Source organism: Peromyscus eremicus, chromosome 7 (assembly GCF_949786415.1).
Source record: "Peromyscus eremicus chromosome 7, PerEre_H2_v1, whole genome shotgun sequence".
In the NCBI taxonomy this organism is placed as follows: domain Eukaryota; kingdom Metazoa; phylum Chordata; class Mammalia; order Rodentia; family Cricetidae; genus Peromyscus; species Peromyscus eremicus.
The window spans coordinates 70,202,203-70,228,438 of record NC_081422.1 but is presented as its reverse complement, the minus strand read 5'-3'; the positions used below and the strand labels follow the sequence as shown (position 1 = coordinate 70,228,438).

The 26,236-nt window shown below is 37.1% G+C and overlaps 1 protein-coding gene across 3 annotated transcripts in view; it reads right to left on the bottom strand.

The window, feature by feature from the left end:
• Positions 1-730: 730 nt before the first annotated feature.
• Positions 731-26,236, bottom strand: part of Bmp5 (bone morphogenetic protein 5) — a 121,879-nt gene continuing 96,373 nt past the window's right edge. The window contains exons 4-7 of one of the 3 annotated variants that reach the window (XM_059267015.1): positions 24,199-24,393; positions 10,345-10,421; positions 6,616-6,726; positions 731-2,481 (exon numbers count right to left, since the gene is read on the bottom strand). In XM_059267015.1, coding sequence (XP_059122998.1) covers positions 2,332-2,481; positions 6,616-6,726; positions 10,345-10,421; positions 24,199-24,393 — 533 coding nt within the window. In that variant the 3' untranslated portion in view covers positions 731-2,331. Of the gene's footprint in view, positions 2,482-6,615; positions 6,727-10,344; positions 10,422-16,368; positions 16,499-24,198; positions 24,394-26,236 lie in introns of those variants that run through there. The other 2 variants (XM_059267016.1, XR_009380118.1) reach the window with 2 other exon arrangements.

Genomic DNA, 26,236 nt, shown 5'->3' with positions numbered 1-26,236 from the left:
GTTTCTATGTATACATGCATGTATGTGCTCATGTGTTTTCATGTGCATACGTGTGCACACACAAATGAAGGCTACAGGTTAACTTCGGGTGTCCTTCCTGAGGAGACACTCACACTATTTGTTGAGACAGGGTCTTTCACTGGGACCTGAGCCTTAACAATTGGGTTGGCTGGCTGGCTCTATTTCCCAACACTAAGACTACAAGTCACACCACATCTGCTTGGTACTGGGACTGGATTCAGGTCCTCTGGCTTCCATATCACTTCACTGAGCCATCTTTGCAGCCCCATTTCTATTCCTTCTTACTTCTTGTTCTAGATGAGCAAGAACAAGTTAAGATATTTTCCACTCTGATTATTTTTGCTATTATTTTAAATATTTCTTTGTTTGGACTGGGTTTTTTTTTAACTGTAATTCATAGGCTGGTGTTTTGTCCACTCAATAGTCAGTTAGCCATGAAAAGTACAAAAGGGCCTTATCAGTTGAAAGGAAGTGATGACCCACGTAATTAAAACGTTTTACATCTGGTAAATATCTTAGTATAGGATACACTTACGTTTTATATTTTTTAAATAAAGAACTATGCCACACACACGCACAAACAAAAACAACAGAGGTTGGCATCACAAGTTTAATATATTTTAAATGTAAACATACATTCAAGTAGTACATTTAAAGAATAATATAATAGATTTCTATTTCTTAACCTCTAGTCTTAGCCTCAATGGTATACTATTAACTTTTTAACTAAAAATATATTACTTAATGTATCCCCCAATATAGTCAATACCATATTTTCTATACTGTAAACTGTGTTTTAAAAAAACTGTAAATATCTGAATTACAAACAAGCCACAATGTTTAGAAATTCCTAATGATAGACTTCTGTTCGAAGGCTGCAGATGATGGTTAAGAAATGGTGCTTTCCGAATATTTTCAGTCAACTGTTACAAGCCTCACCATGCAGCTTAACAGCAGCAGAAAGTGATCAACCTGAAGACCCGCTCCTCAACGAGTCAGAGTGTGCTGAAGACCCTAGTTACCAGTAACCATTTCAACAGAGATAAAATAAATTAACACCAGAGAGAAGAGCATGCGCACACACATACACACACACTTTCACACCGCTCCAGAACCTTTCCTATTGTCCTTACTCATACTTGGAGGAAGGCTTTCAAAATCCCTTTGTAAAATCAAGTTTGCAACTGAACTTATTCTCAAAAATATGAAAAATAGCTTTTAGCTGCTTTAAAACGGCAATTCCGTCAAAGCCATTCAGTGATTTATTTTTTCCTTCAGTTTAATTTCAATGGTTTCACCCTAAATAAAATCCTTTGCATCACATCAACCAGCAAAGTCTATTATAAAGGCGAGTGAACAGGAATGTCTCTGTTGGCATCATCCATTCCAACACATTTTATGCATGAAGTTAATCCTGTCTATGGGAAGGGAAATGGAGTACATGCAAATATTTCTTTACTTTGGACTAAGTTTTAAACAAGGAAAAAACAACACTGTAGCAGCAGTGTTCTAGACAATGGTCAGGTACGATTCATCTGAGGTAAGGTTGTACTGTGCTTTTTAGTGTTGGAAACTTTTTAGTTTGAAAACTTGTGGACATAGACTCAAGCCTGTGCCAAGAGAATTTCTGAAGCTTTGACCTTCTTGCAAAGAAAAAAAAAACCTGCAACCCAGAAGCAACAAGCAGCAATGCTCTTAGAATTACACCAATTGCATTAATGAGAACAGTTCGAACAATTATGCAGTCCTGCAGCTCCTGTGTCCTGCCTACCGTCTATTTATTCAAACCCAGTTCAACATTTTACTTTAGCCAATAAAGCATAAGTGCTAAAAGAAAATATTCATTTAGCCAAGCAATGTTTTTTTGTTTTTTTTAGTTTGGGTTGCTAGTTTTTAAAATTTTATTTCTAAATATTCTATTTTAGTTTTCATTGGTGCAATATAACCAAATGTATTCATTTCCCTTCAACAACATTAAACTGTCAAAGGAGTTCTACTTAATATCAGAAAACTATTTATAATAGTATTGGGGAAAATGTTGACATAGAATTAAGCTGGACTCAGCACACCCCATCAAAAGTTAGAGTAGGAATCTGTTATATAATATAGGAACCTTTAAAACAGATTTTACTGGTAAGGCAACCAAAAGAGAATACATATTTTTAAATAAATAAAAAGTGTATATACATAATATTATACATAGAGAGATGAAATGGCCTGGGCAGATTTTAAGAAAGTCTCCATTTATCTGCTTTTTTATTGCAGTCATGAAAATAATACAGATCAGTTTTGTTATTACCACAGTCAGTTCTAGTGGCAGCCACAAGAACGTACTACCATGTTTCTGTATTTCTTCAGAATGACATTGGAGCTATCATCAAAGTACAGAACAGAGATAGCATTTAGTTTGGTTGGAGCACAACAAGGTTTGGGAACGTGGTCAGGAAACATCAGGTGTACCTGGAAAAGAAAGAAAATTAAAAGGAAAAAAACGTGTCTTTTGGAGAAATGGGGCAAACATTTTATTTACAGCTTTAAGAATCCAATGCTTCTATCATGACTCTCTGGCAAGCATATTCATCATCTGATTCCTGTATATAATAGAGATGACTGGGGATCGGAGGGCTGCTCAACAGGATGTATTCCCCATCAACAAGCACTAAGAATCAAACTGTTCTAAGTAAGAATTGGGGGCTTGAAATGCAGCCCATCAGATAAGGCAAGCTCTGTGTGGAATATTCAGTGGAATTTTCCTGGGAGGGGGGCCGGGAGGAGAACATGACACTTAGCACTGCCCTGCTTTAACTGAGTGGGTATCTTCTGTGTGCACTACAAAAAAATAACAGCGGCTGTGGGCTCAAGTGAGTGCAGACTCACTTGGATGACAGAAAGTTTTAAGTCCGCAGGATATTGTAAAAGGATAGCTAAAGAGTGCATCACAAACATTGTGCCAACTCTTACTCCGACGTGGTGAAGATAAGCTAAAAACCACAATAAAATAACATCTCTTCTTGTTTTGCCTGCACTCAGGACCCTTTTTCTCCTGCTGGGTTGCCATGTACAGCCATGATATGAGGGTGTGTTTCCAGTCTCATTAGGCCATGTTTGGTGGATATCCCTGGGAAGCCTTTTTTTTTTTTTTTTTTTTTTTTTTTTTTTTTTTTTTTTTTTTTTTTTTTTTTTTAAGGGAAACAGAAGAGGAGTTGATCTAGTGTCAAGAAGGGAGGTAGGGGAAAGGACTGGGAGGAATGGAGGGTGGGCGAGCTGTGGTCAGGATGTAATGTGTGAGAGGAGAATAAAAATCTAAAATAAATCTAGTACTTGTTTTAGAGCAACAATTTCAACTCTTCTTCATAGACTTTTTACTGGACTGACTGGAGTTTAACACCATTTTCCTTTCCCCATACACTCCTTAGAAAACTGCCCAAAAGCAAGCTGAGGCTGAAGCAAGGGGTCCAGATAGTTTGCAAATTGAATATCCATTCCCTTAAAAGGCTGAAAATGTAGCTATATGGAAAAGTGAAGTGCTTAAATAAAAGCTTGGTACTCATTTTGACCAGACTGGCAGTTTGCCTGTAAGTTATAATTGAGCTAGAAGCCAGAATATGGTTCCCACCTACTCTGGCCCTTCCCCCAAAGGAGTTTATGGGAAGTCCCCTTGATGAGCCTTAAGGGATCTACAAAAAAGCAAATACAGCCTCTTAGAGTTTTGGCTTCACAGTGTTCTGGCTGAAATGATATAGGAGGCCTGCATGAGAGCAAAAACATCGGACAAAAGAGTGACTCCACGGGAACTTGAAATTTCCAAAGACCTCACAAAACTAAAAGTTGGAGAGCTTTTCCAGATTTAAGATGCAGTTTATATTCCTCGTCAGCTTTATCTCCCATAACCCTCACAGGCATGATTGATAACCCCCAGGTTTCAATGGCCTTGGCAGCCTCAATAAGCAGCCACTCCAAACAAAATGGGTTGTTCTTGAATGATTCTTCGAACGTATTAGTCACAACATGCTCTTCTTTAACAAAAACCATGCCTGTCCTCTCATTCAACGTCCTCCATGGGACAAATGTTAAGAATATTCACAGCACCACAAACGCTAAAGTCACATTCGCCCTGTGAGCTTGAGCTTTGCAATGACGTGTCTTCTATACCAGGAGAATATGCAACACAGAAAAAAGGTCTTCCAATGCCACATGAGGATTTCTTTTTGTTTTCTCTTTGATACCACTTCTAGACTATAGCCATAAGAACTAAAATATTTATGTATTTATAAGAAAAAGCAAATAAGAAAAGAGGAGTATTTGACGAAGAATTTTTTTCCAAACAATGTTAATGCTTAGCCTGAGGGAACTTTGCCATATTGGATACATATTTAAGAAAGCAAAATTCTGCTTTCTTAGTCAGGCATCATTACTTTTACAAACAAAAACAAAAACAGATCAAGAATTTTGAGAAATCAAGTAGCATTACTTCACAAGCTGTCTTAGTTAGGGTTTCTATTGCTGCAATGATGCTTCATGACCAAAAACAACTTAAAGAGAAAAAGGTTTATTTCATCTGACAATTTATAGTTCAACATCCAAGGAAATCAGGGCAGGTGTCTGGAGGCAAGAGCTGAGGCAGAGGCCATGGAGAAATGATGCTTTCTGGCCTACTCCTCACAGCTTGCTCAGCCTGTTGGCACTCAGTACCGTCAGCCCAGAGGAGACCCATCCATAATGATCTGAGCCCTCCCACATTAGTCATTAATCAAGAAAATGTACTCCAGGCTTGGCCACAGGCCAATCTGGGGGAATGGGGCAGGGCACATTTTCTCATTGAAGTTCTTTCTTCCAAAATGACTCTAGCTTGTGTCAAGGTGGCATAAAACTATTCAGTACATAATAGTAGCTGTTCCTCTCTGTCACGACATATATAGTGATCATGACGGTTCTTCAAAAGAGGAATCATCAGCATACTTCTCAATCTACCAGTAGAGGTCTGAGTACAGTGCCCTTGCAGAGACTGTCTGCTCCTCATTGCTCAAGAATACTAACCCATAATATGAAGTATTTGTGAACTGAGGCATAGCTGACACTAATTCTCCCCAGGAATTAACTTTATGCTCCACATACTGTCATTAAAATAGGCTATCTCATGAAAAGAACATTTGTTTTGTTGTTGTTGTTGTTGTTGTTTTGTTTGAGACAGGGTCTATCTATGTAGCCCTGGCTGTCCTGGAATCCACTCTGTAGACCAAGCTGGCCTCAAACTCAGAGATCCACCAGGCTCTACCTCCTAAGTGTTGGAATTAAAGGCATGCACTACCACTGCCCGGCTGAAGAGAGTATTTTATATGTGGCGGCCTATTAAAATGTTTATTTTATTTCTTTCTTCTCTCCCTGGTTTTATTTCCAAAAGTTTTTATAAAACTCATGCTTACCCACCATAGACAAGTACTTCAGACAAGCCAGGAGAGTCTACAGCATCTTTTAAGTCAAGAGTGATACCAGGTAAGCATCAAGGAATTCAAATATTTGATATGTCTGTTTATATTTATATATTATATTATATTATATTATATTATATTATATTATATTATATTATATTATATTATATTATATTATATTATATTATTGTGAGTCCTTATTTAGAAACTAGCTACTCTGTCCACCAGCTTTCGAGTTTCAATGGATTTAAGGGGAAAGGTAAACTTTAGAGGTCAAATACAAAATCTAAGAGTTTGCAGCAGAGGTTACTAAATAAGCCTCGCTTGCACAATAGGGTTGTTCTGCCATTGGCAAAAGAGCTCCACTTCTATCAGGGCTGTGTGGCCCTACAACTGTGCTCTCTACTTTTTCTCCTTGATACATAATCATGGTTTTCATGTTAACCCAGACTCTAAACAGCAATCCTATAACATAATCTAGCGCGCCTCCTAGGAGACTGCTGTCTTCCAGAGATTACCCTCTAATACATCAGTGTGTCAAGAGAGGCTGGATTGTGTTCATTAAATGAAATCCAATCACAGATCCCTGAGTCAACATTTCACTGTCTGAAGCACAGGAATATGTTGAGGTTACTAGAAATGTAATCACTGCAAATATTTGCAAGTATGGAAGAAGAAAAAGGAAAGATAATTTTCTTTTTAAAATGACATAAAAAAGAAACTGAGAAGGAAAATCAATAGAAATTATTCTACTACTTGTACATGATATTCAATGACTGTGTATATATTTAGAACTTGCTTGAAATAATTATGTCAAAAGCTCTCAGATGAAGTTCAGTGCAGTTGTTATTCAATGTTTCAGCAAAGATGACTAGTGAATTGCTAGTTTAAAACTCATCTGGCTAATCACTGTGTAGTAATCTGTGCAGAGTAGCTTCTTTATTTAATACTTCAGTTTTCCCAGCTGAATTTGTCCCATTTCTGAGACCAGGGTTATTGATTTTAAACCAATCTGGATTTCTTACCACACCCACCATTGTTACTCCCAGCTACAAGATACAATGGAATTTAAGAACTTGAAGTTGATAATTAAATTTTCTTTAAAACAAACCTCTACTGTGTTGGTATTATAAACCAGTTTCTATACCGTAAGCATAGAACATACCAGGGTCTGGACTATGGCATGGTTGGTGGCATTCATATGAGCATTAAGTGGAAAAGAACATTCTCCATCACAATAAAATGCAGCATACCCTTCGGGTGCTATAATCCAATCCTGAAATGTATAAAATCAAGAGAAATGATATCAGATGAGTGACAGTCAAGACAGATAATTCCTCAGGAGACATTCTACCTGAACAAGTTCCTTCCTTAGTCCAACCATTATTCTAAAAGTCCAGCTTCTTCTACATCCTTTAATTTTTAGTTGACATTTACAACAAAAGTACAAATATTTTCACTAGAAATGGTCATCTCCAATTTCTCCCAAGAGGTTAGTATATAAAACAAAGTATACATTAATCATTCTGTGTTTGAGATTAAAACTATGATCACAAAATAGCATTCTAAATATTGTTTGAACTGGAAATGATTAACTCCGGGGCATTCAAGTGAACCAGAAAATGCAGGGAGTAGATGAAGTCCTGAGTGAATCTGTGTTGTTGATGTGAGCATGGCCATGTCAAGGACCCCAGTGACTCAGACACATGGGAGTGGCAAAGCCTTCCCTGGGTCAGGTTCAGAGGAATGGTAGGGCCTTCCCCTGGTCAAAGTATAAATGTTGACAACATGTGCTGAAAATATCCGCCGCAGCTTCCTCCTCTAGGATGACCGCAGCTGCGACTGCTCCCCTCCAGAGACGCCCCTATCAAGATCTGTTAGCCCACCTCTCCTTCTTCATCTGTATATAAAAAGCGCTGAGTTTCCTGGGTGCTGTTGGTACACCTCCATCAGAGCACATGACCCGTCTGATCCCACCTTTTCTGTGTGTACGTCTGTCATTTCTTCATTCCAGTCACTCTAATCAGGTCAATACCAAAGCCCTGCAGGCCAAGGCCTGTGGTATCCAGTGTGGGTCTTTGACTTCAGGGAACTCACATCAGGTAAGCAAGGGAAATCTACAGTGATCAGCGCAAGTGCGCAACCAAAAGTAAGAGGGAGAGCATTTCTGTATGTTGGGTGTAAACCACAGGATGAGCAGGCTCTAGAGATGGTTATGTGTTTGTGCTCTGAAGGAGTTTGGAGGAACCATAGGAATAAGGTGAAAAGGGTAAAAACATGACAACTGCAGCAGTTTTTAGACTGTGTTCAGGAGACATGCCCAGACACTCATACTGAGGAAAGGAACTACGGGGATGCAGTCTCCCAACCTGTGGTGGAATTGCACCTTGGGTCTGGGTTGCAGCAAGGTTTAAGGGGAGATAAACTCACTCCTTGACAGCAAACTTTGTTTAGGGCAAGAGATGTGGAGGAAGATATTATTGGTTTTAACTACTTTCCTGTGTTTGGGTGACCCAATCCATAGAATCAAAACCAAATGTTAGAAGAGGGAGCATAAGACCTAGGGTTGAGAAATAACCCAGCAGTTATATTTCTGATACATCTAGTGGTTATGCCTATGCAGATAAGCTCAGTTCAAGGAGAAGCCAGATGAATATATCTATCCATCCAGTGGCTTCCTCACATCTTTCCATACCTGTTTGTATTGATTCCCTCAATTTTGGAAGGCACTTCTCTAACTTCCTGGTGTCCTAATGGGCCCCATTCAACTATTTGAAATGGGCTATGACTTTACTCAAATGTGTTTCTCCTTTATCATCCCCTTGGGGCATTCCTCTTAAAGAGACCTGGAAAGCCATTCTGCTATGGAATGGTGCCCAGGTTAAATATGAAAAAATAGAACTCCTAGAATTTGAGGCCTCCATAGAATACAACAGCTCTCATCACCCACCCTCACTGAAAAACTGTAGCGCACATAGTGGGTCCCTGGCTGTGCTCCCTGAAGACATTGCTTGTTAGACACCACTCAAACACATGTTAGCGGCACTAATGTCATTCAATGGACCACTAATGGCTCCCCATAAGTAACGATACAGTGTTTTGGCATTCATCCAGTCTCCAGCTAGACAAAGGATATTATATGGAGCTATGGAAATTGGCAGCTGTCACCAACATTTTTTGATATTACCAGTTGTCATTGCTGACATCAGTGTGGATAAAGGAGGGTTGTATCCAGATATCAGACTGGATTTGATTACCACAGCTTACCAATACATATGTGTGAAAGCAGCTCTTATAATGAAAGCAAATATAATTGGGAATTAGTCAATACCAACCTCTAGCATGCTTGAACACACAATAACAACACTGTAGATATGGCCCAAATACACTGGCACAGCCTAGACTTGCAAAAGGCTTATGGCCAGATTGTCTCCCCAGCTAATATTGCAAAAGTGATCCTTGATGAGCTTCAAGGCTCCAATCTCTTTAACTTAATAAAGCTTGCCATGTTGTTTGTGTTGGGCATGGTGGCTGTTTGCTCCTCCTTTCTTGTCCTTACAGTCTGGCGTTGAGCATTGCACCAAACCAACCTGGGACTCCGAGTAAAGACACCCTGACCATCTAAGCAGTAAGAAAGGGGGAGATATTTAGAGCAGATGAAGTCCAGGGTGAATGTATATTTTTAACATGAGTGTGGTTTTGTCAAAGACCCCAGTGCCTCAGACTCCTGGGAATGGCAAGGCCTTCCCCTGGAATGAGTATAGATGTTGACAGTGTGTACAGAAAAAATCAACTGCAGCTTCCTCCTCCAGGATGACTACAGCCTGAGTTGTCTCCCCTCCAGAGACCCCACACACACCTAGATTAGCTAACCCTCCTCATCTTCATTCACACTTTATATAATAAATGCACTGAGTTTCTGGGCTACTGCTGGTGTATCTCCAACAGGAGCACTCAGTCCACCTGATCCCAGCTTTTCTGTTTGTGTATCTATCATTTGAGTTTAATATGAATTATAAGTGAAAGAAAAATATTTTGGGCAAACCTGCCTTATGATTTAAACTTTATAGTTGGAAATTCTATTTCCTAGACAGAACTGTGATCCTAACAGAACTAATGTAGACATCTATACTACATTGAAAGTTCTGCAGGTGCTGTGGAGATGATTCAGTGGGTTAAGAGAGCTGGGTGTGCAAGCATGAGGACCTGAGTTTGGATACCCAGTACCTAGGTAAAAGTCTGGGAGGTGGGGGGCATGTCTTTCATGCTTGCTTATAATTCCAAGATTATCTACATTGGTGTAGGAGATACATGACAATCACTGGCCTTTACTGGCAGCCAGCATACCCCCAAAGACAATGAGCTCCAGATTCAGTGAGAGATAATATCTCAAAGAGTAAAGGTGGAAAGTGATAGGGCAGGACACGTGATGGTCTCTTCTGGCTTGAACACATGCTCACAGACATTTACATGCATGTGTGTGCAAAAATAAATAAATTAATAAATGTTTATTATATATGCAGGGCATGGTAATACATGCCTATAATCCAAGTACATGGGACACTGAGGCAGAAGGAGTGATCAAAGACATTTGGGCTGCATAATGAGACTTTGACTCAAGCAAAACAAAAAACCTAAGATATTTAAAGAACAGTACGGCTTTTATCCATTCTTAAATTTAAGAATGTTATGTTTCCCTAGATGGTTGTTAAATCCAACTCATTATGTTCCAATAAGGAAATAATAATAAGGAAATGAAAATGATGTGTGTGAACCACATGCTGAATAGTCTTAAAAAATGATTATTATATTGGAACAATCACTAACAAAGACTATGACTTGCTAAGGACTTAAGATAAAACAGAAAAGAAACACATAGATTGAACAATCTTACCTGCCATCCCAGATCCCGGAAACTCACATAGAGTTCATGCTTCTTGCAGGCTTGTTTTTGTTCACTGGTATTATAATCTGCAGATTAAAGAAAACCCAAAACTTCTGTTTTAAACAAATGACTGCCTATTGGGTATAGAGGTATATAATTTCTGTTATGAGATTATGGATAAGGTTTCTGGAAGAGATTGTACATATTAAGCATGAGTTTGACTCTTAACTGAGAATTTTAGCTGTGTCAGTCAGGTTACTTTTGTAGAATGTAGAATAGTATTTGTTTTATAAGGTTCTGAAAAAAATTCTATTGCCACCTATATGTCAGGCATAGGCTGGTGCTGCCATTCATAATACCAACTATTAACTGTGTGATCCTTCATTAATTCAGTCACATGAGTGGTACTTCACATGAATATGTGGTGCATATTCGTATAATATTTTCTAAAGAGGAGCTTTCAGAGAAGATGCCAGTGTCTTTGGAGATTTTATTTAAATAAGTATCATCAATATAAGATACCCTATTTTGAGTTTCTGAGCAGCACTCAAAAACATGTCCATTTTTAGGCATCTTCATTCACAGCTAATGGAAGTATCCAGGCAAAAATCAATCAAACAAAAAGCTCAGGAAACCCACTCCCTTTTCCTTTCATTCTCACGTCCAATCTATCAGGAAATCACCCACACAACTTTCAGATAGATTTGAAACCCACTTGCTCACTCTCTCCATCATTGCTCCTGGACCAAAACACCATCACTAGCCAGGATGACTGAAGTATCCTGAACAGTACTCTCCCCCTCTCCTCGTGTACACCAAGTGGGCTTTTATCAAATTAATTATGCATTTGTCTAAAAGAAGCCCTGCGATGGTTCTAATACCACCGAAAGTGAAATATCTGCACAATGGTTAGAGGCTTGCTGTGGGTGGGACCCAGTACCTCTCTCTCTCATTTCCAGTCATTCTTCTCCTCCTTCACCTCATTCTAGCCATAACAACTACTTCCTGTTACACACAAAGTTCAATTTAGACCTCATTTAGGGTCCTTATGCTTGCTGTCGCCTTTTCCTGATATTTTCTTGCCTGGACATCCACATGGCTAACTGCTGTATCTTTCAGTATTTTTTTAAGCACCATCTTTGAAGGAGTCTTCACTAACTAGCATATTTAAATATTGTAACTCTGACCCCGATAGTCCTCATTGCTCTTACCTTGGTTAGGCTGATTTAGTGTTTCATTTACACTTTGGGAAATTCTCTGCCATTATTTATTCATCACATGCATTACTTCTTATCTGTATTGCCTCCATTGAATAAATCCTCACCAAGACAATCTGTTTAACTCTGGTTCATTGATGTACACCAAGTATGAGAAATAATAATTGATACATAATGTGCATTTCATAAATATCTGGAGAATTAATGAACTTATTTTCCATAGTTTCCATGAGTAATTAAGACAGAAACATTGTTTCTATTATATATTTTGCAACTCATTTAAAATTTTATAATTTTTTAAAAAGTTAAATATAAATGTAAAACTCTAATCTTGCATCTGAAATAAAAGAAAAAGATCTCAAAAATATAAAACTTTACAGAACATTTTTTATGTTGTCTCTGGAATTTGCTCAGTTTTTACAAATATCATTCTATAAGATTTTTTATTATTTATTATTGTGAAAGAGGGAAAATTAAAAAGCAATATAATTTACTTCAAAGAAAGCTTGTGTGACTATTTCACCTTCCAACTTAATGATTCAACTGCTAAAGAAAGAGTCTCACACCAGGAACTAAATGGTGACTCAGTTGTCTTTATGATTACCTCAAATTATTATTTATTTGATGTCAATTTAGAAAATAAAATAGTAATTAAAATTTGAGCAGAAGATTTTCCTCTTATGCAATAATTGAATAAATATATGTTAATAGTGAAAAATGAAGACAATTTGTTTTAAGATTATGTCCTCTTGCTTTCAGGGAAGTTTCTACCTTAATCTGAATAATAGCTCCCAACACTTCTATTCAGTCAGTGGGAAAGTGTTTTTAACGATTAACATTAAATGACTACATTTCAAACACACACATGCACATAGATAGATAGATACATACATACATACATACATACATACATACATACATACATGCATACACAGACAGATAGGCAGACAGACAGAGAGAGACCACATGTATGGTTATTAGAATTCCATGTTCATAAAAAAAGAAAGTGAATAAAATTAAAAGCCCAAAGATCTCATTTAATTAATGTAGTTTCATAAAGACTAAGTGAGATATATATTATCTCACATAAATGTAATGAGTAATTAAGTTTATAATGGATTCTTGTTCCAAGAGTCTGATGTCATGGAGAGTTGTATCCATATGCTTACTCTGTCAGAAATAAAAATTAATGGTTACTGAGTGAAGTAAATATTTTAGCCAAATCAGCAAGGTCTGGAGTTAGGTGCACGCTCATAGTTGGCAAACTAAGCTGCAGGGAAAGGGGCAAGGGAATTATGTTTATAGCTTTAAAAATAGCAATTGGCAGTTCTTAGGAGATTAAATGAAGTGGACATAATTCTACTGTTGATGAACAGGTCTACAAATGAAGCATGTGCCCAACTCCATTCTGCCCACAGCTGCTTGCCAGGAATCTTGACCTTCTTCTGGACTCTGTCCCCCTCCTTGTAACTCATCAGACCCCATATCCACCAGGCCAGGCCACCTGACATGAAGACACATGTAACCTCTTTGAGTTCCCCCTTTTACAACTCCTCCCAACTCTAATCATCACGGGAGCAGTTTGTGCCATTTCCATCCTTAAGGCTCAGAAAGGCCCACAATCCTGTGCACTGGCCAAGACTGGCAAGTCTTCCTGACCTTACCCTGTCTGTAAATTACCAATTCCCAGCCCTATGCCTGAAGTCACAAAGCCTGGCCTAGCCTGATGAGCCCAATCTACATGCTTCCTAACCTCCAGGTTCAGGCCAGGTGGCACATCCTAGGCACCAGCCTAACCTGTTATGTCCACATCAGATCTACAACCTGTTGTTATAGAAGATCACATGACCAGAATGAATATAAAAAAATAATACAAAGGATCAAGACACCGTACACACTCCCGCGAAATCCACCAGTCCTGTTAGAAATGTTCTCCATCAATTACATAGATGAAACCCAGGACACAGAAGCTACAAGAAAAATCACAAACTTTATCAAAGAATTCAAGGAATTTAAAGAACATACAAACAGCTCCATGAAATTAAAGAGAATAGGCCGGGCGGTGGTGGCGCACGCCTTTAATCCCAGCACTCGGGAGGCAGAGCCAGGCGGATCTCTGTGAGTTTGAGGCCAGCCTGGTCTCCAAAGCAAGTTCCAGGAAAGGCGCAAAGCTACACAGAGAAACTCTGTCTCGAAAAACCAAAAAAAAAAAAAAGAAAAAAAAAAAAAAAAAGAAATTAAAGAGAATAAACTCAGAGTGAATAATTACCTGAGGGATATGAAAGAAAATACAAGCATAAGTCTGAATGAAATGACTGAATTCAATGAAGAGATAGAAACATTGACAAGAACTCAAGCTGAAATGAAGTTATAACTGAAAAACTAAATAATTCAACTTAAAAAATCAAAAGATTCTGTAAACAGACTGGATCAAGTAGAAAACAGAACACTGGGACTTGAAGAAAGGTGGAAAAACCAGAACAAGGAAGCAGAGAATATTAATTTTTTTAAATCATGGGAAAGGAACAAGCTGGAAATGTGGGACACCATCAAAAGACAAAATCTTCAAATTATAGGCATAGGTGAGGGAGAATAATCACAGGTCAATGGCAAAGACCAGATCTTCAACATGATCATATAAGAAAACTTCCATAAACTACAGAAAAGCGTATCTATCCATAGAAATACAAGAAGCACACAGAACCCCAACTAGACAAGACCAGCAAACAGAACCCCAACAATTAGACAAGACCAGCAAACAGAACCCCAACAATTAGACAAAACCAGAAAAGACCCTGTGGCAAATCATAATTCCATCACTAAATATACAGAAAACAGAAATTTTCTTGAAAGTTGCAAAAGAAGAAACACAAGTCACACCTAAAGAAAACCCACTAGAATAACAGCTAACTCCTCAATAGAAACTTCTTTGGGTTTCCCAGAAGAACCCGAAGCAATGTATTCAAAATTCTAAAAACCACAATTATCAACTAAGATTACTGAACCCAGCAAAACTATGTACCAGAGTTGAAGGAAAGTGAAAAGCTTTCCATGATCCAAATAGGCTAAGACAATTCATCTCTGTCACACCAACTCTCAATAAAATATAGGAAGAAATAATTTGGACTGAAGAAAGGAGTGAACATAACCAAGAGACTGTAGAAACTCCTCTAATTACTGAAACACAAAGTATGATTTAAAATAGCAAAAAAATGACTACAATCAACACATACCTTTCAATAATAACTTCAGATATTAATGGCCTTAGCTCTCTAATCAAAAGACAAAGGCTGTTTGGATGGAAATTCATCCTTCTGTTGTCTCCAAGAAACTCAGCTTTAAAGAGAGTCCTCACCTTAAAATGAAAGGAAAATGGGACCAGGAAACAAACAGGTGTTGCTCTCCTAATATCTGACAAAATAAACTTCAAACTAAAACTTATCAGAGCAGATAAACAAGGACACTTCACTCTTCTTAAGGAAACAATTAATCAAGAAGACATTGCAATCCTAAGTATATATGCAACAAGCTCTGATAAACACAATTTCATTAAAAAAATTACTACTAGAATTAAAGAAACAGATTAACATCAAACCATTAACAGTAGGTGATTTTAATATCACACCTTCTCCAATAGATAGGTCATCTGAACAAAAAAAAATAGAGAAACACCAGAATTAAATGATATACATCAAATGGACATAACAGATATCTACAGAATAGTCTACCCAAACACCAATGATTATATATTCTACTCAGCAGGCCATGGAAGTATCTATAATATAGACTACATTCTGGGACACAAAACAAATCTTTAAAAATTTAGAAAATTTGAAATAACTCCCTCTGTTCTATATGACCATAAAGCAATAAAACTTAAAGTAGACAGCAAACAAATCTCTAGTAAGTCCACAAACTCATAGAAATTAAAATCTTGTTTTTGAATGATGAATGGGTCAAAAAAGAAATCAAGAATAAAATAAAAAATTCCTGGCTCTAAATGAAATGAAAACACAACACAATAAAACCTCTGGGGCATATTAAAAGGAGCCCTAGGATGAAAATTTATAGCTCCAAATGCCTACATTAAAAAAATAAGAAAGATCAAAAAATAAATGATTTAACAATGCAACTCAAGAATCTGGAAAAACAACAAACCAAACCCAAATCCAATACACAGCAAGAAATAAAAATCAGAGCAGAAATTAAAGAAATAGAAACAAATAGAATAATTCAAGGACTCAATGGTTCTAAGAACAGGTTCTTTAAAAGAAAGTAAACAAGATGTTTGGTCCAACTAACTAAAAGAATGAGATGATCCAAATCAACACAGTCAAAAATAAAAAGAGAAACAACAGACACCAAATAAATTCAGAATATTATATGGGAATATATTAAAAACCTGTACTCCACTAAGTTCAAACCTAAAGACATGGAAGAATTTCTAGATTCATCCAGACCACCACAGTTAAAACAAAAAAAGATGAACAACCTAAACACGACATATGAGGAGATTGAAACAGTAATGTAAAGGTTTCCGACTTTAAAAGGACCATGTACAGCAGAATTCTATCAAATATTCAAAAAAGATCTACAGGCAATACTTCTTAAATAATTTTTAAAAAACAGAAACATAAAGATTACTTCCAAACATTCTACAAAGCCAGTATTACTCTCATACCAAAACCAGGTAGACACAATGAAAAAAAAAAGAAAACTATAGTTCAATAATCCTGATGAACATGACTCAAAAATCTTTAGTCCCATGCTTGAAAACAAAATACAGCTATATATCAAAAACATTATTTGCCTTTACCAAGTTTGCCTTATCCCAAAGATACAGGATTGAATCGATATACACAAGAAAATAATTGTAATAAATCACATAAGTAGACTTAAAGACAAAAATCATATGAGAATTTCAATAGATGTAGTGATTGTGGACACATTCCACAATCATTCCACATTCCACATTCCACAATAGACTCAAAGAAAATTAAACAACAGAAAGAAACACAATGAATGAGATAATAAGATCTCTATAACAAAAACTTTAAATCTCTAAAGAAAGAGATTGAGAAAGATATTGTAAAATGCAAACACTTTCCATGCTCATACATTTGTAGGATTAATATTAATATATGATAATTATGTATAATATAATATATGATAATTATAACTATTATATTATTTTTAATATTAATAATATGAAAATGAACACTGTTTGAAAAACAAATTATAGATTTGGTGCGATCGAAATTCTCATCTCATTCTTCACAGAAATTAAGAAAAAAATCTACCCCTAAATTTCATTTGGAACCACAACATACCCCAGATAGCCAAAGCAATCCTGAGCATAAAGAACACTGTAGGGATTATCATTACAGATTTCAAATCGTATTACAGAGCCATAATAGTAAAAACAGCATGATACTGACACAAAAAATGGACATGTAGACCAATGGAACAAAATAGAAGACTCAAACATAAGTACATATAACTACATCCATCTGATATTCAACAAAAAATGCCCAAAAAAATACACTGGGGAAAAAAGATCATCCTCACCAAATGGTGCTGAAATAACATGATGTCCACATAAAGAAAAGTGAACTCTGACCTGCATTATCACCCTGCACATAAACCACCTCCAAATGGATCAAAAACTTCAATATGAAACCTGAAACACTGAAACCTCTGGAAGAAATGTAGGCAGTACACCACAGGCTATGAATGTAAGAAACAAACCTCTGAAAAGGACTCCATTTGTCCAGGAATTAGGGTCAACAACTGGGACATCGTCAACAAGTGAGACATCATCAAACTGAAATGTTTCATCTCACCTAAAGAAATAATCAACTGAGTGAAGAGGAAACTCATAGAATCTTTGCCAGCTGTACACCTGATGGCTGGGTTAATACCCAGAATACACAATGAACTCAAAAATCAGAGTCAAATCATGGACTACAAACAGAGAATTCGCAGAAGAAAAAGTAAAAATTGTTAGGAGATATGTGTTCATCCTTCAAAATCAGAGAAATGCGAATTAAAACGACTTGAGCTTTTATCTCACTTCAGTCAGAATGGCAAAGTAGAAAATATTTTTAACTAAATGAGGTAACCCAGACTCAGAAAAACAAACGCTACATGTTTGTCTCATTTGTGGTTCGTGGCTCCATAGTGTCACATGTCAGTTTTATAACCCAGAGAAACCAAAGAAACTCAGATATTTCACTAGAGTTGAAATAGCAGGACACACATGATGCGAAGGGGGAAATGGGGGGAGAACTGGAGGGGACTTACTTGGGGTAAGGTGGTCAATACAGAAGGAGTGGGAGGGAGGAAGAAAAAAACACAATAAAGATGTTTCGAAAATCCATAACGAATCATACTGCTTTTTATTCATCCCAAATTACATATAATACACATAATTATATGTGCACACATATAGATGTACAGTTTAAATGAAGTTAAGCAACTTGGGCTGAAAATGCTCCTCTGTGTAGCCTTAGACTGTCTAATAAAAAGGCCAGTACCACTCATAAGAAACCCTCTTTTGAGTTGTTGGTTAACCCAATTTCGCCATTGGCTGTCTCCCAGAGGTTGAAGGTAAGTCTTTGATGCTGATGATACTACACACATAGGACACAGGACTTTGAGGATTCAAACTGCTTCTGATGAGAAGGTATCTCCTCCCTGGAGAATACCTTTCACAGTCCAGGTTAGTGCTAAGTAAGGTGCCAGTGGCAGAAAGCATCAACAGTCCTATCCTGCTGTAAAGTCTATGATCCACAATAGCAACCAATAGGACAAGTTATTCTCAAAGGTGCAACAAGGCACATATCCATTGGCAGTAACAAATAGCTGTCTAATGGGACGTAAGGCCTATCCAACAGGAGGGAAAACATGCTTGGTACTGAAAACCTAGTCAGCTACCCAGGATTAGTGAGGTCATGAACATTAAGAGGAGACCCACTACCACCAGTTTACTAAACCAGCAGACTTCCTAACTACATTCTAAGTATGCTTCCCTCATACACACAGACAAGAGTAACCAGGAAGCTTCGCCAAAGCAGCTTCTCCTTGCAAAAGACAAAGACCATTACAGAAAACTACAACTTGTCATAATGCAGAGAACTACTGCTCTCGGGAGCTGAGCCCCACGGGACACATCTCCAACACAACTCCTACACTTAAGACTCAGGAAACACTGCATAAGAGGGGGCAGAAAGACTGTACTAGCCAGAGGACCAAGGAACCTACTGTGAGATTGTCTCCTGGAGTGACAGGGAAGCATCACCTAGGATGCTCATTTAGCTGCCTCACTCAGACTTGAACAAGGACAATAACAATAGACATGCTAACACGGAGCATGAAATCTCTCACAAGCCTTCCACCCCTAAACAAAGTGCTCCGGGTAACTAAGGGATGCTGAAAGTAGAGGTATATTCCCCTAGGGATGAGCCTTCTACATGCTTATCCAATAATAAGTGATGATCCCCAAAATCATGTACATGCCAATAACACTGAATGAACTCAAGAGATTGTGTTTATATATTCTTGTATGTGCACACAGACGTGTGTGTGTCTGTGTGTACGTGTGTGTGTGTCTCTGTGTGTGTGTGTGTGTAATAATAATAATTAAAGAAGAGGAGGCAGGAGTTTGAGAGGGCATAGAAAAATGTATGGGAAGACTGGGAGGAAAGGAAGAGGACCAAGGGAAATGGTATATTTTAATAAATAAAAATATATTAAAAAATAAAAATGAAGTCATGATAGAAATTACTAATAAGTTCTGGTACAAGTCAATACTACAAAAAGTAAGCTAACGTACTTCAAACATATGCATGCGTTATAATATTTCTCTGGTTTATCTCTTAATTGTGGCAGTAATGGGAAAATAATGTCAAATGTTGAAAATACTAAGTATTTGTGCAAATTTTCATGGCCAATTTATAGCAAAAATGTGAAATTGATTCAATTTTTTAAAATATCATTCTATTTTTGACTTAATAATAACAAAAATACAATAAAATAGGAGGTGGTAAAAAAAAGTGGGAGAATGAAACCCTAAGATTACATAAACTTTCAGTGATTTGAACACTAACTATTGAAGGGTGTGTGAAGATAGGCTGGACAGATGTGGAGGGGATGATAATCTACTAAAGTAATCAAAAACTCCATGTATGTATTAACAATGTTTGCATTTAAGAGATGGCATAGTTAGATGATATATAGAAGGTAGATGGCAGATAGAGTTGATAGATAAATGGTAGATAGGTGTGGAGATATAGATATATAATATATAATATATGAATATATATATATAGAGAGAGAGAGAGATCCAAAACAGAACTTATCATTTAAGCATGACAACAATTTAAATGAACTAGACAATGAAAACTCTCTGTCTTAAAACAAAAGAGATTTTTAGCTTTCTTTTTCTTAGCTTTTAAAAAGAAAACAGGAAGTGAACAACTAGAGAATTAGGACAAGAAATTTAATTTATTCACAGAAAATGATGAACGCAGCCTAAGGAAGCTCACAATAGACTATTCAATAAAGTGAATCTGATATGTTCTTGAGGGCAATTTTAATAAGCCTGAAAAGAGAGACAGGCCATACTCAGCAAATTATCAATTTGAATAAATACAACCTGACCCAGAGGAGTTGCTGCTATTTGCTTGTATAGAGATATCTGTGCTTTTCTGGGTATAAATTTGTGACATAAAACATTAGCCAATAAATTAACAGCTACCTGGAATGTTCCCTTAATTCTATGTGGCCAAGCATCCCTGTAATCATACAAATGTCATCCACACCTTAGAGGCTACTGACATAAAATTTTGTCTACAAACTTTAGATTCCCACTACCTGCTAGACTTCTCTAAACAAAAGCTTCCCAAATCTCTCCCACTCACTGTTTCTACTTCTGGTCTTGCTCTGTTTTCATACTCACAAACTGAGTAAATAGGATCAACAGTCACCTGGCGGTCATATCCAAAACTACATAACTACCAAGTGATATAGTCAGTATTAAATGATAGACAATAGAAGAAGACAAATTATGTCAATAAAGAAATAGGGCTAGCTAATGACATATTAGGTGTGCCAGAATAATTGTTTGAGAAAGGTTTCTAAAACATTTCATGATTCACAGAATAATCAGTTTTTAATGTTAATTTCTATAGGAATCATTTAGATTGGAAACATTTTCCTGCATGTAGCACTGCAGGATTTTCAGTACAGTATTTATTTTAGAGACCTTGTTTAGAAACAAGCAAAACGTTCATTAAAAGTGATGTGATTAATTACACTAATTCTAGTATTATTTTTTTAAGTGCTGCAACATTTTAAAAGAATCAGGTCATTTTGCTAGGAAGATGACTAAATCACTTCTAAAATACACAAAACATATCATTTGTGTAGTTTGACTGATAATACAGTATAGAGTACTCTGGATAATTTAATTGATTCTCTTTCCTTGTTTGGATTGATACGTTTCAAGAGGCATAGGTTTCCATTGTATACATTAGACAAGAGGTAATGTTTATTTGATTTGAGAATAAGTGCAGAATGTTTGAGTTAGGATTAACTATGGGAGAGAACTACCCTGAGAAGCTATCAAGGCTCCAAGCAGGACCACTGCAAGACCAGACCCACTTTCAAGGGTCCTTAGTACTAAGCACATGATAGAATGTCTTCCAGCAGTTCTGGCGTAAGCTGAGACTTGGCATTTTTCCTGTCAGCTTTCGCAGACTCTCAATACTCTGCTGTTTTGAGCACTTTATGTAACTCTTGAAACAACATCAAGGTCCATGATGAGTTCTTTGAACACCTTATCAACCTATAGCTGCTGTATCTTCAGGGATGGCTGCTTTAAAACTTGGCTAATGCTTTTTCTTCCTTCCTCTACCACCCAAACTTAAAAAAAAAAATTCATTGTGCATGGTCAATGTGACACTGTCAATATCATCTACAGGACTGCTGCCCAGCCTTCTTGCTGAAGGAACTGAGACGGGAGCAAATTCCACAAACCTTCTGGAAGCAATGGTTCTATGAATATCCACTTGAACGAGGAAGTTGGTTTTCCAGGAGCGATCAACATGGTGATTTGTTTAGTAGGTATGTGGTAGGCTCCTACTTTGGGGTAAACACTCTTCTAGGCTCTCCCATAGGATTACGAATGGGACAGAGAGCACTGAGAAGTCATAAGGGAAGAAGCTTATTTCTCTCTATCCCTTTCCTCTCTCCCTCCTTTCGTTCCTTCTTTCTGCCCACCCTCCCTCCTCCCCTCATTTTGTATGTTTCTTCAGCATCCCTGGATAACTCAGGTTGACTTGGAATTCTGGATTTCCTAGCCTCAGCCTCCTGAGTAATGGAATTACATGAGTACATCACCACGTCCAATACAGAAGTTCTTGAAACAGGAAAAAAGTGAAGTAAAATGGTCAAAATGACCTGACCTGGATTATAATTTTCCTATATCTTGTGCTTTTTCAGACTTCCAATATTTTATGAGATGCACTAAAAAGCTGCAATTTGACAAACCTCTATCATTACTTTTTCTTAAAGCTGCGTCCACCCATACACTAGTCAGAGAGCCTTTGTTCCATCATTTATTATGAAAGCCTGGTATTATTATGGCATTTACTATTTGTAGTTGGATCATTTTACATTTTACCTGGCATTTCCAGCCCCCCCAAACATCAAGTGTTCTATTTATATTACCATTCCCTTTCCTTCAGTCCCGCCTTTTAGCCCAAATCCTACGAGGCTTTTCCAGTCTGCTTGATTATTACCTATTGAAAGGTTAAGTCTTATAGAAAACCAGCTACTTTCTTATTATCAAAATATGAACTAGCTTCAAAACCATCTACCACATATTTCACAGAGATGCTTGCCAAGGACCAACTCTGCAAAGGGAAATATCAGTCTATACTATAATAAGCATGTACACTAAATGTGTCGGGGAACTGGTGAAAGGACTCCTGGTTTTTGCTCCATGTGTTTAATTCATCTATGGTTATAGAAGTACATTTGTTACTTTGTGGTCAAGAAGAGAAGATAAATAGAGTGGGCCCAGAGGGAAAAGGACTTTGATGATTCTGTCACTGGAACCTTCTGCCAGAGTAATTATAAGCTCGAATAATAAGGGCATGGCTGTGCTTTCTGCTTTCCAGTTTCCTCAAAAATTGTTTATTACTCTATTCAAAGTTTAGAAAACCCCTCTCTTGATGCAAAGTGCTACATTAAATTAAAAACATTTCAGTCAACTTCAGAAACCTCCTCGCTGAAAAATATACATCTATAACTTTGACAAGCTAGTATTGCAAGGAAAAGGGGGCTTTAGAAGGTTATTTTTCTCCATTTTCATATTCAGAGACTATAACTTTTTGCCAAGCTAAATATTTTCTGAGTATTTTTAACAAAGTAGCATAAAACTACCATTATTCTTCAATGAAACTTTATTTGAAAGCTTCATTTTATATGTAGCATTTAATTCAGTATAATGTAGTTCTATATATAATTCTCTCCTATTGCTTCTGTTTCTAGACATGTCAGGTGATCTGGCAACTACATTCAGGAAGGTGAATGAATTCCATCTTTGACGATCTCAGGTTCTAGGAGATTTGTTACTTTGAAGTAACTTCAAAAAATGAAGTTTTTTTTAATAATAGCAAAGGCTATTTGAAATTAGATTTCTAATTTGCCAAAATACTGCTGGTGGGACTCATGGCTGTCCTAGGCATCTGCTCACCCTTTGCTAGGGCAAAGTACTGTACATATGGTACCTGTTAAGAGAACCATATACATCATTATCAGTAAACAAATAATTTTTTACTAAGTTGAGAAGTTCTAGGAATAGTAAAGATCCAAATTTATTTTTCATAGATAGAAAAAGATTCTTGTAATAATGTAGACATCAATTTCACCTAATTTTACCTCATATAAAACATGAGGTTAGTCTTATATCCTAGACTAACCAAGGTCCTTCTCAGCATAAAGTGTACAGTTAAGTCACTGGCAGTTACATACTTTCTAATTAGTGACACTTTTATCTCCTTTTCCAACCAGAAGGAGAATAAATTAAAATCAAAGTAGATTGATATCAGCTACCCATTTGTAATATTTTGCCAAAAAGTTTTATGTGTACATGTGATAGTTCAGATATCAGCCCACCAGGTAATTAAGGGAAATACAAGTACACCTTGATTCTCTGACCATCTGCCCTGTTCCTATGTTCTAGAAAGAATCTGAGCGGCATGATTCACATCTAAATATTAAAGGAAGGACTAGATGCTGAATTCACCTGGTTGACCATTCCTTGGGGAAGCTAGCCCTCAAGATGTGCCATTTCACTTTGGCTACACTTTGTTGACTTAGCCATTTCATAACTGTGTTACCGCCAGCTTGATTTTAATTTGAATGGAATCTTTCAACACATGAAGGCACATCATAGTTATTTTTAAATGAATTACTGAGTGATTCACTGGTGAAACATTCTGGGGATGTTAGAAACATCGCTAGGTGATTTCATATACCAAATGAAGGTATACGCAGCTGGCAAATTTATTGTGGCAACTTGACTTGCAACATATGACCCAATAATTCTCTGAGCACAACTGCCACTCTCGTATCTTACCTCCAGCACTGGGCATCCTGGAGGGGTCCTGTTGAGAGCTGGATTTATTGCGGTTTTGATTTTTCCGTTTGCTGGCTGCTCTCACGGATCGAAGAAGTACCTCACTTGCCTTGAAGAAGGCCACCATGAACGGCTGTTTTGACTGAGGTCCATGTCTTCCCACAAGGCCAGCAGATTTTACATTAATGCTGCGTCCTAGGACATAACATATAAACATTTGGTTTGTGGGAAAGAGATGAAGTAGTGTGAATGAGTCCTACAGTACTTTGGAAAGAGAAAAATATTTAAGCATTATCAGAATGTTTTCTTTATAGACCGAGATTCTTATACACCTTGATATTTATGAGTAAAGATAAATATCCAGGCATATTTGTTGAATTGTCTTATTAGTCTACCACAGCACAGAACACATAGATGTACACCAGGGAATATCCCATGGCTGCTCTTATTCACTGATATTTCCTTGGACAGCGAAAAATGTTAAGAGTAATAGATTTGTTTACCCATCAAACTTGAAATACCCACATCGAACACAGGTTCCAAAGTCAATTCTGAGCTTTTTTGCATTAAAAACCCCATAATTTTTTTCTAAACAATGAGAATCGAATGTCTGAAGGGCATCTACACTTTTTTCCAGCTAATTTCAGCTTCTCTCATGTAGGTCAATACTGACAGCCTTTCCCCCATTCACTTCTGGCCATCTCAGTCAGACTTTACAAAGTCGTTTGCTCTAGTGAACATTCTTTGTGCCATTCTGGGAGACTTTTCCTGGGAATGCAGGCCTGTCGTGAACTCCATGCCTATTGTAAAACACTGTGAAACAAACAGGAAAATGTCTAAATTCCTCTCCCAGGGAGTATTCACAAACTGAAAGTTGGCTGAGAAGATTTCAGGAGACTCAAATGAAGTCTTAAGTGAGCATATAGTCTCATGTTTGATATGTACTCAGTTTACATCTTAGACCGTTGTCAGTCTGTACATGTGGCTGTACATCAAAGAACAAGGGAGAAACCAGAGTGTTTTACAAGTCATAGTGTCCTAGGCTCTAGAAACTGAGGTGTCTTAAAGTGCCTTTCCTATGGAATAGCAATATTTATAACCATACCAATATGTTTGGAGTGCTTCCTGTGAATATGCTATATAATTTTCTGGGTACTTCCTCTGCATTATTTAATATGGTTCCACAAACACTATAGGAATGAGGTACTTCTTTGCTCCCAATTTAAAGTAATTGTCATTTTAAATTATATGTTTATATAATATGTAACTATATATATATTATACAAGGACCTATTATATATTCTATACCTATATATACAATGAAAATCATTGATTGCCTTCTAGTTCTAAGGAAATCAACCAAAGGAGGTGAACTATTTAGTCTTATGCTATAACTTTACTTGGAAATTATTCAGACTTATTGAAGTTACTATTCTAGATATGAAGTTACTGATCCTGTAAGAGTAATATATAACACGGCTTGAAATATGTGCATGATTGACTCTGGCATGCCCCTTGAGAAAATGTGTATGTTTTCTTAAAATATTTATTCAGCAAAGACTGTGAAGCAACCTCAGTCCACTACAAGACCTCACCAACCATAGAGGAAAGACAAGAGGAACGAGTTCTAAAATGGCACCAACGGCATTTCACCAAATCAGCCCTTGTTCTTAACACAGTGTATCTTGGCAGCAAAAACAGTTTTGTGTGCACATGAATTGTGCAGAGAGACTTCTCTACCATCAGAAAACGAGAGCGTGTCATAAGAGTTCATGCAGCTGTTGTGAGGGAGACAGAGGTCTGTCACACACTGCGATGCCAGTTTTTGAAAGAAAGTTCACACCAATCCAAGCTCCATGGGTACCTTCCACGATTGTTCTATAACAGAGAAAAGTTGTCTCCAAGAATGAAAATGGACATCTGCCTCACAAGCCCCTCCACACTCCGTCCTACCAGGAAAAGGACTTACAAATAACCCAAGCAGTAAACCTTAAACAAATAAGCATACACGTTTTTCTTTCAAATGCAAACTTATGGT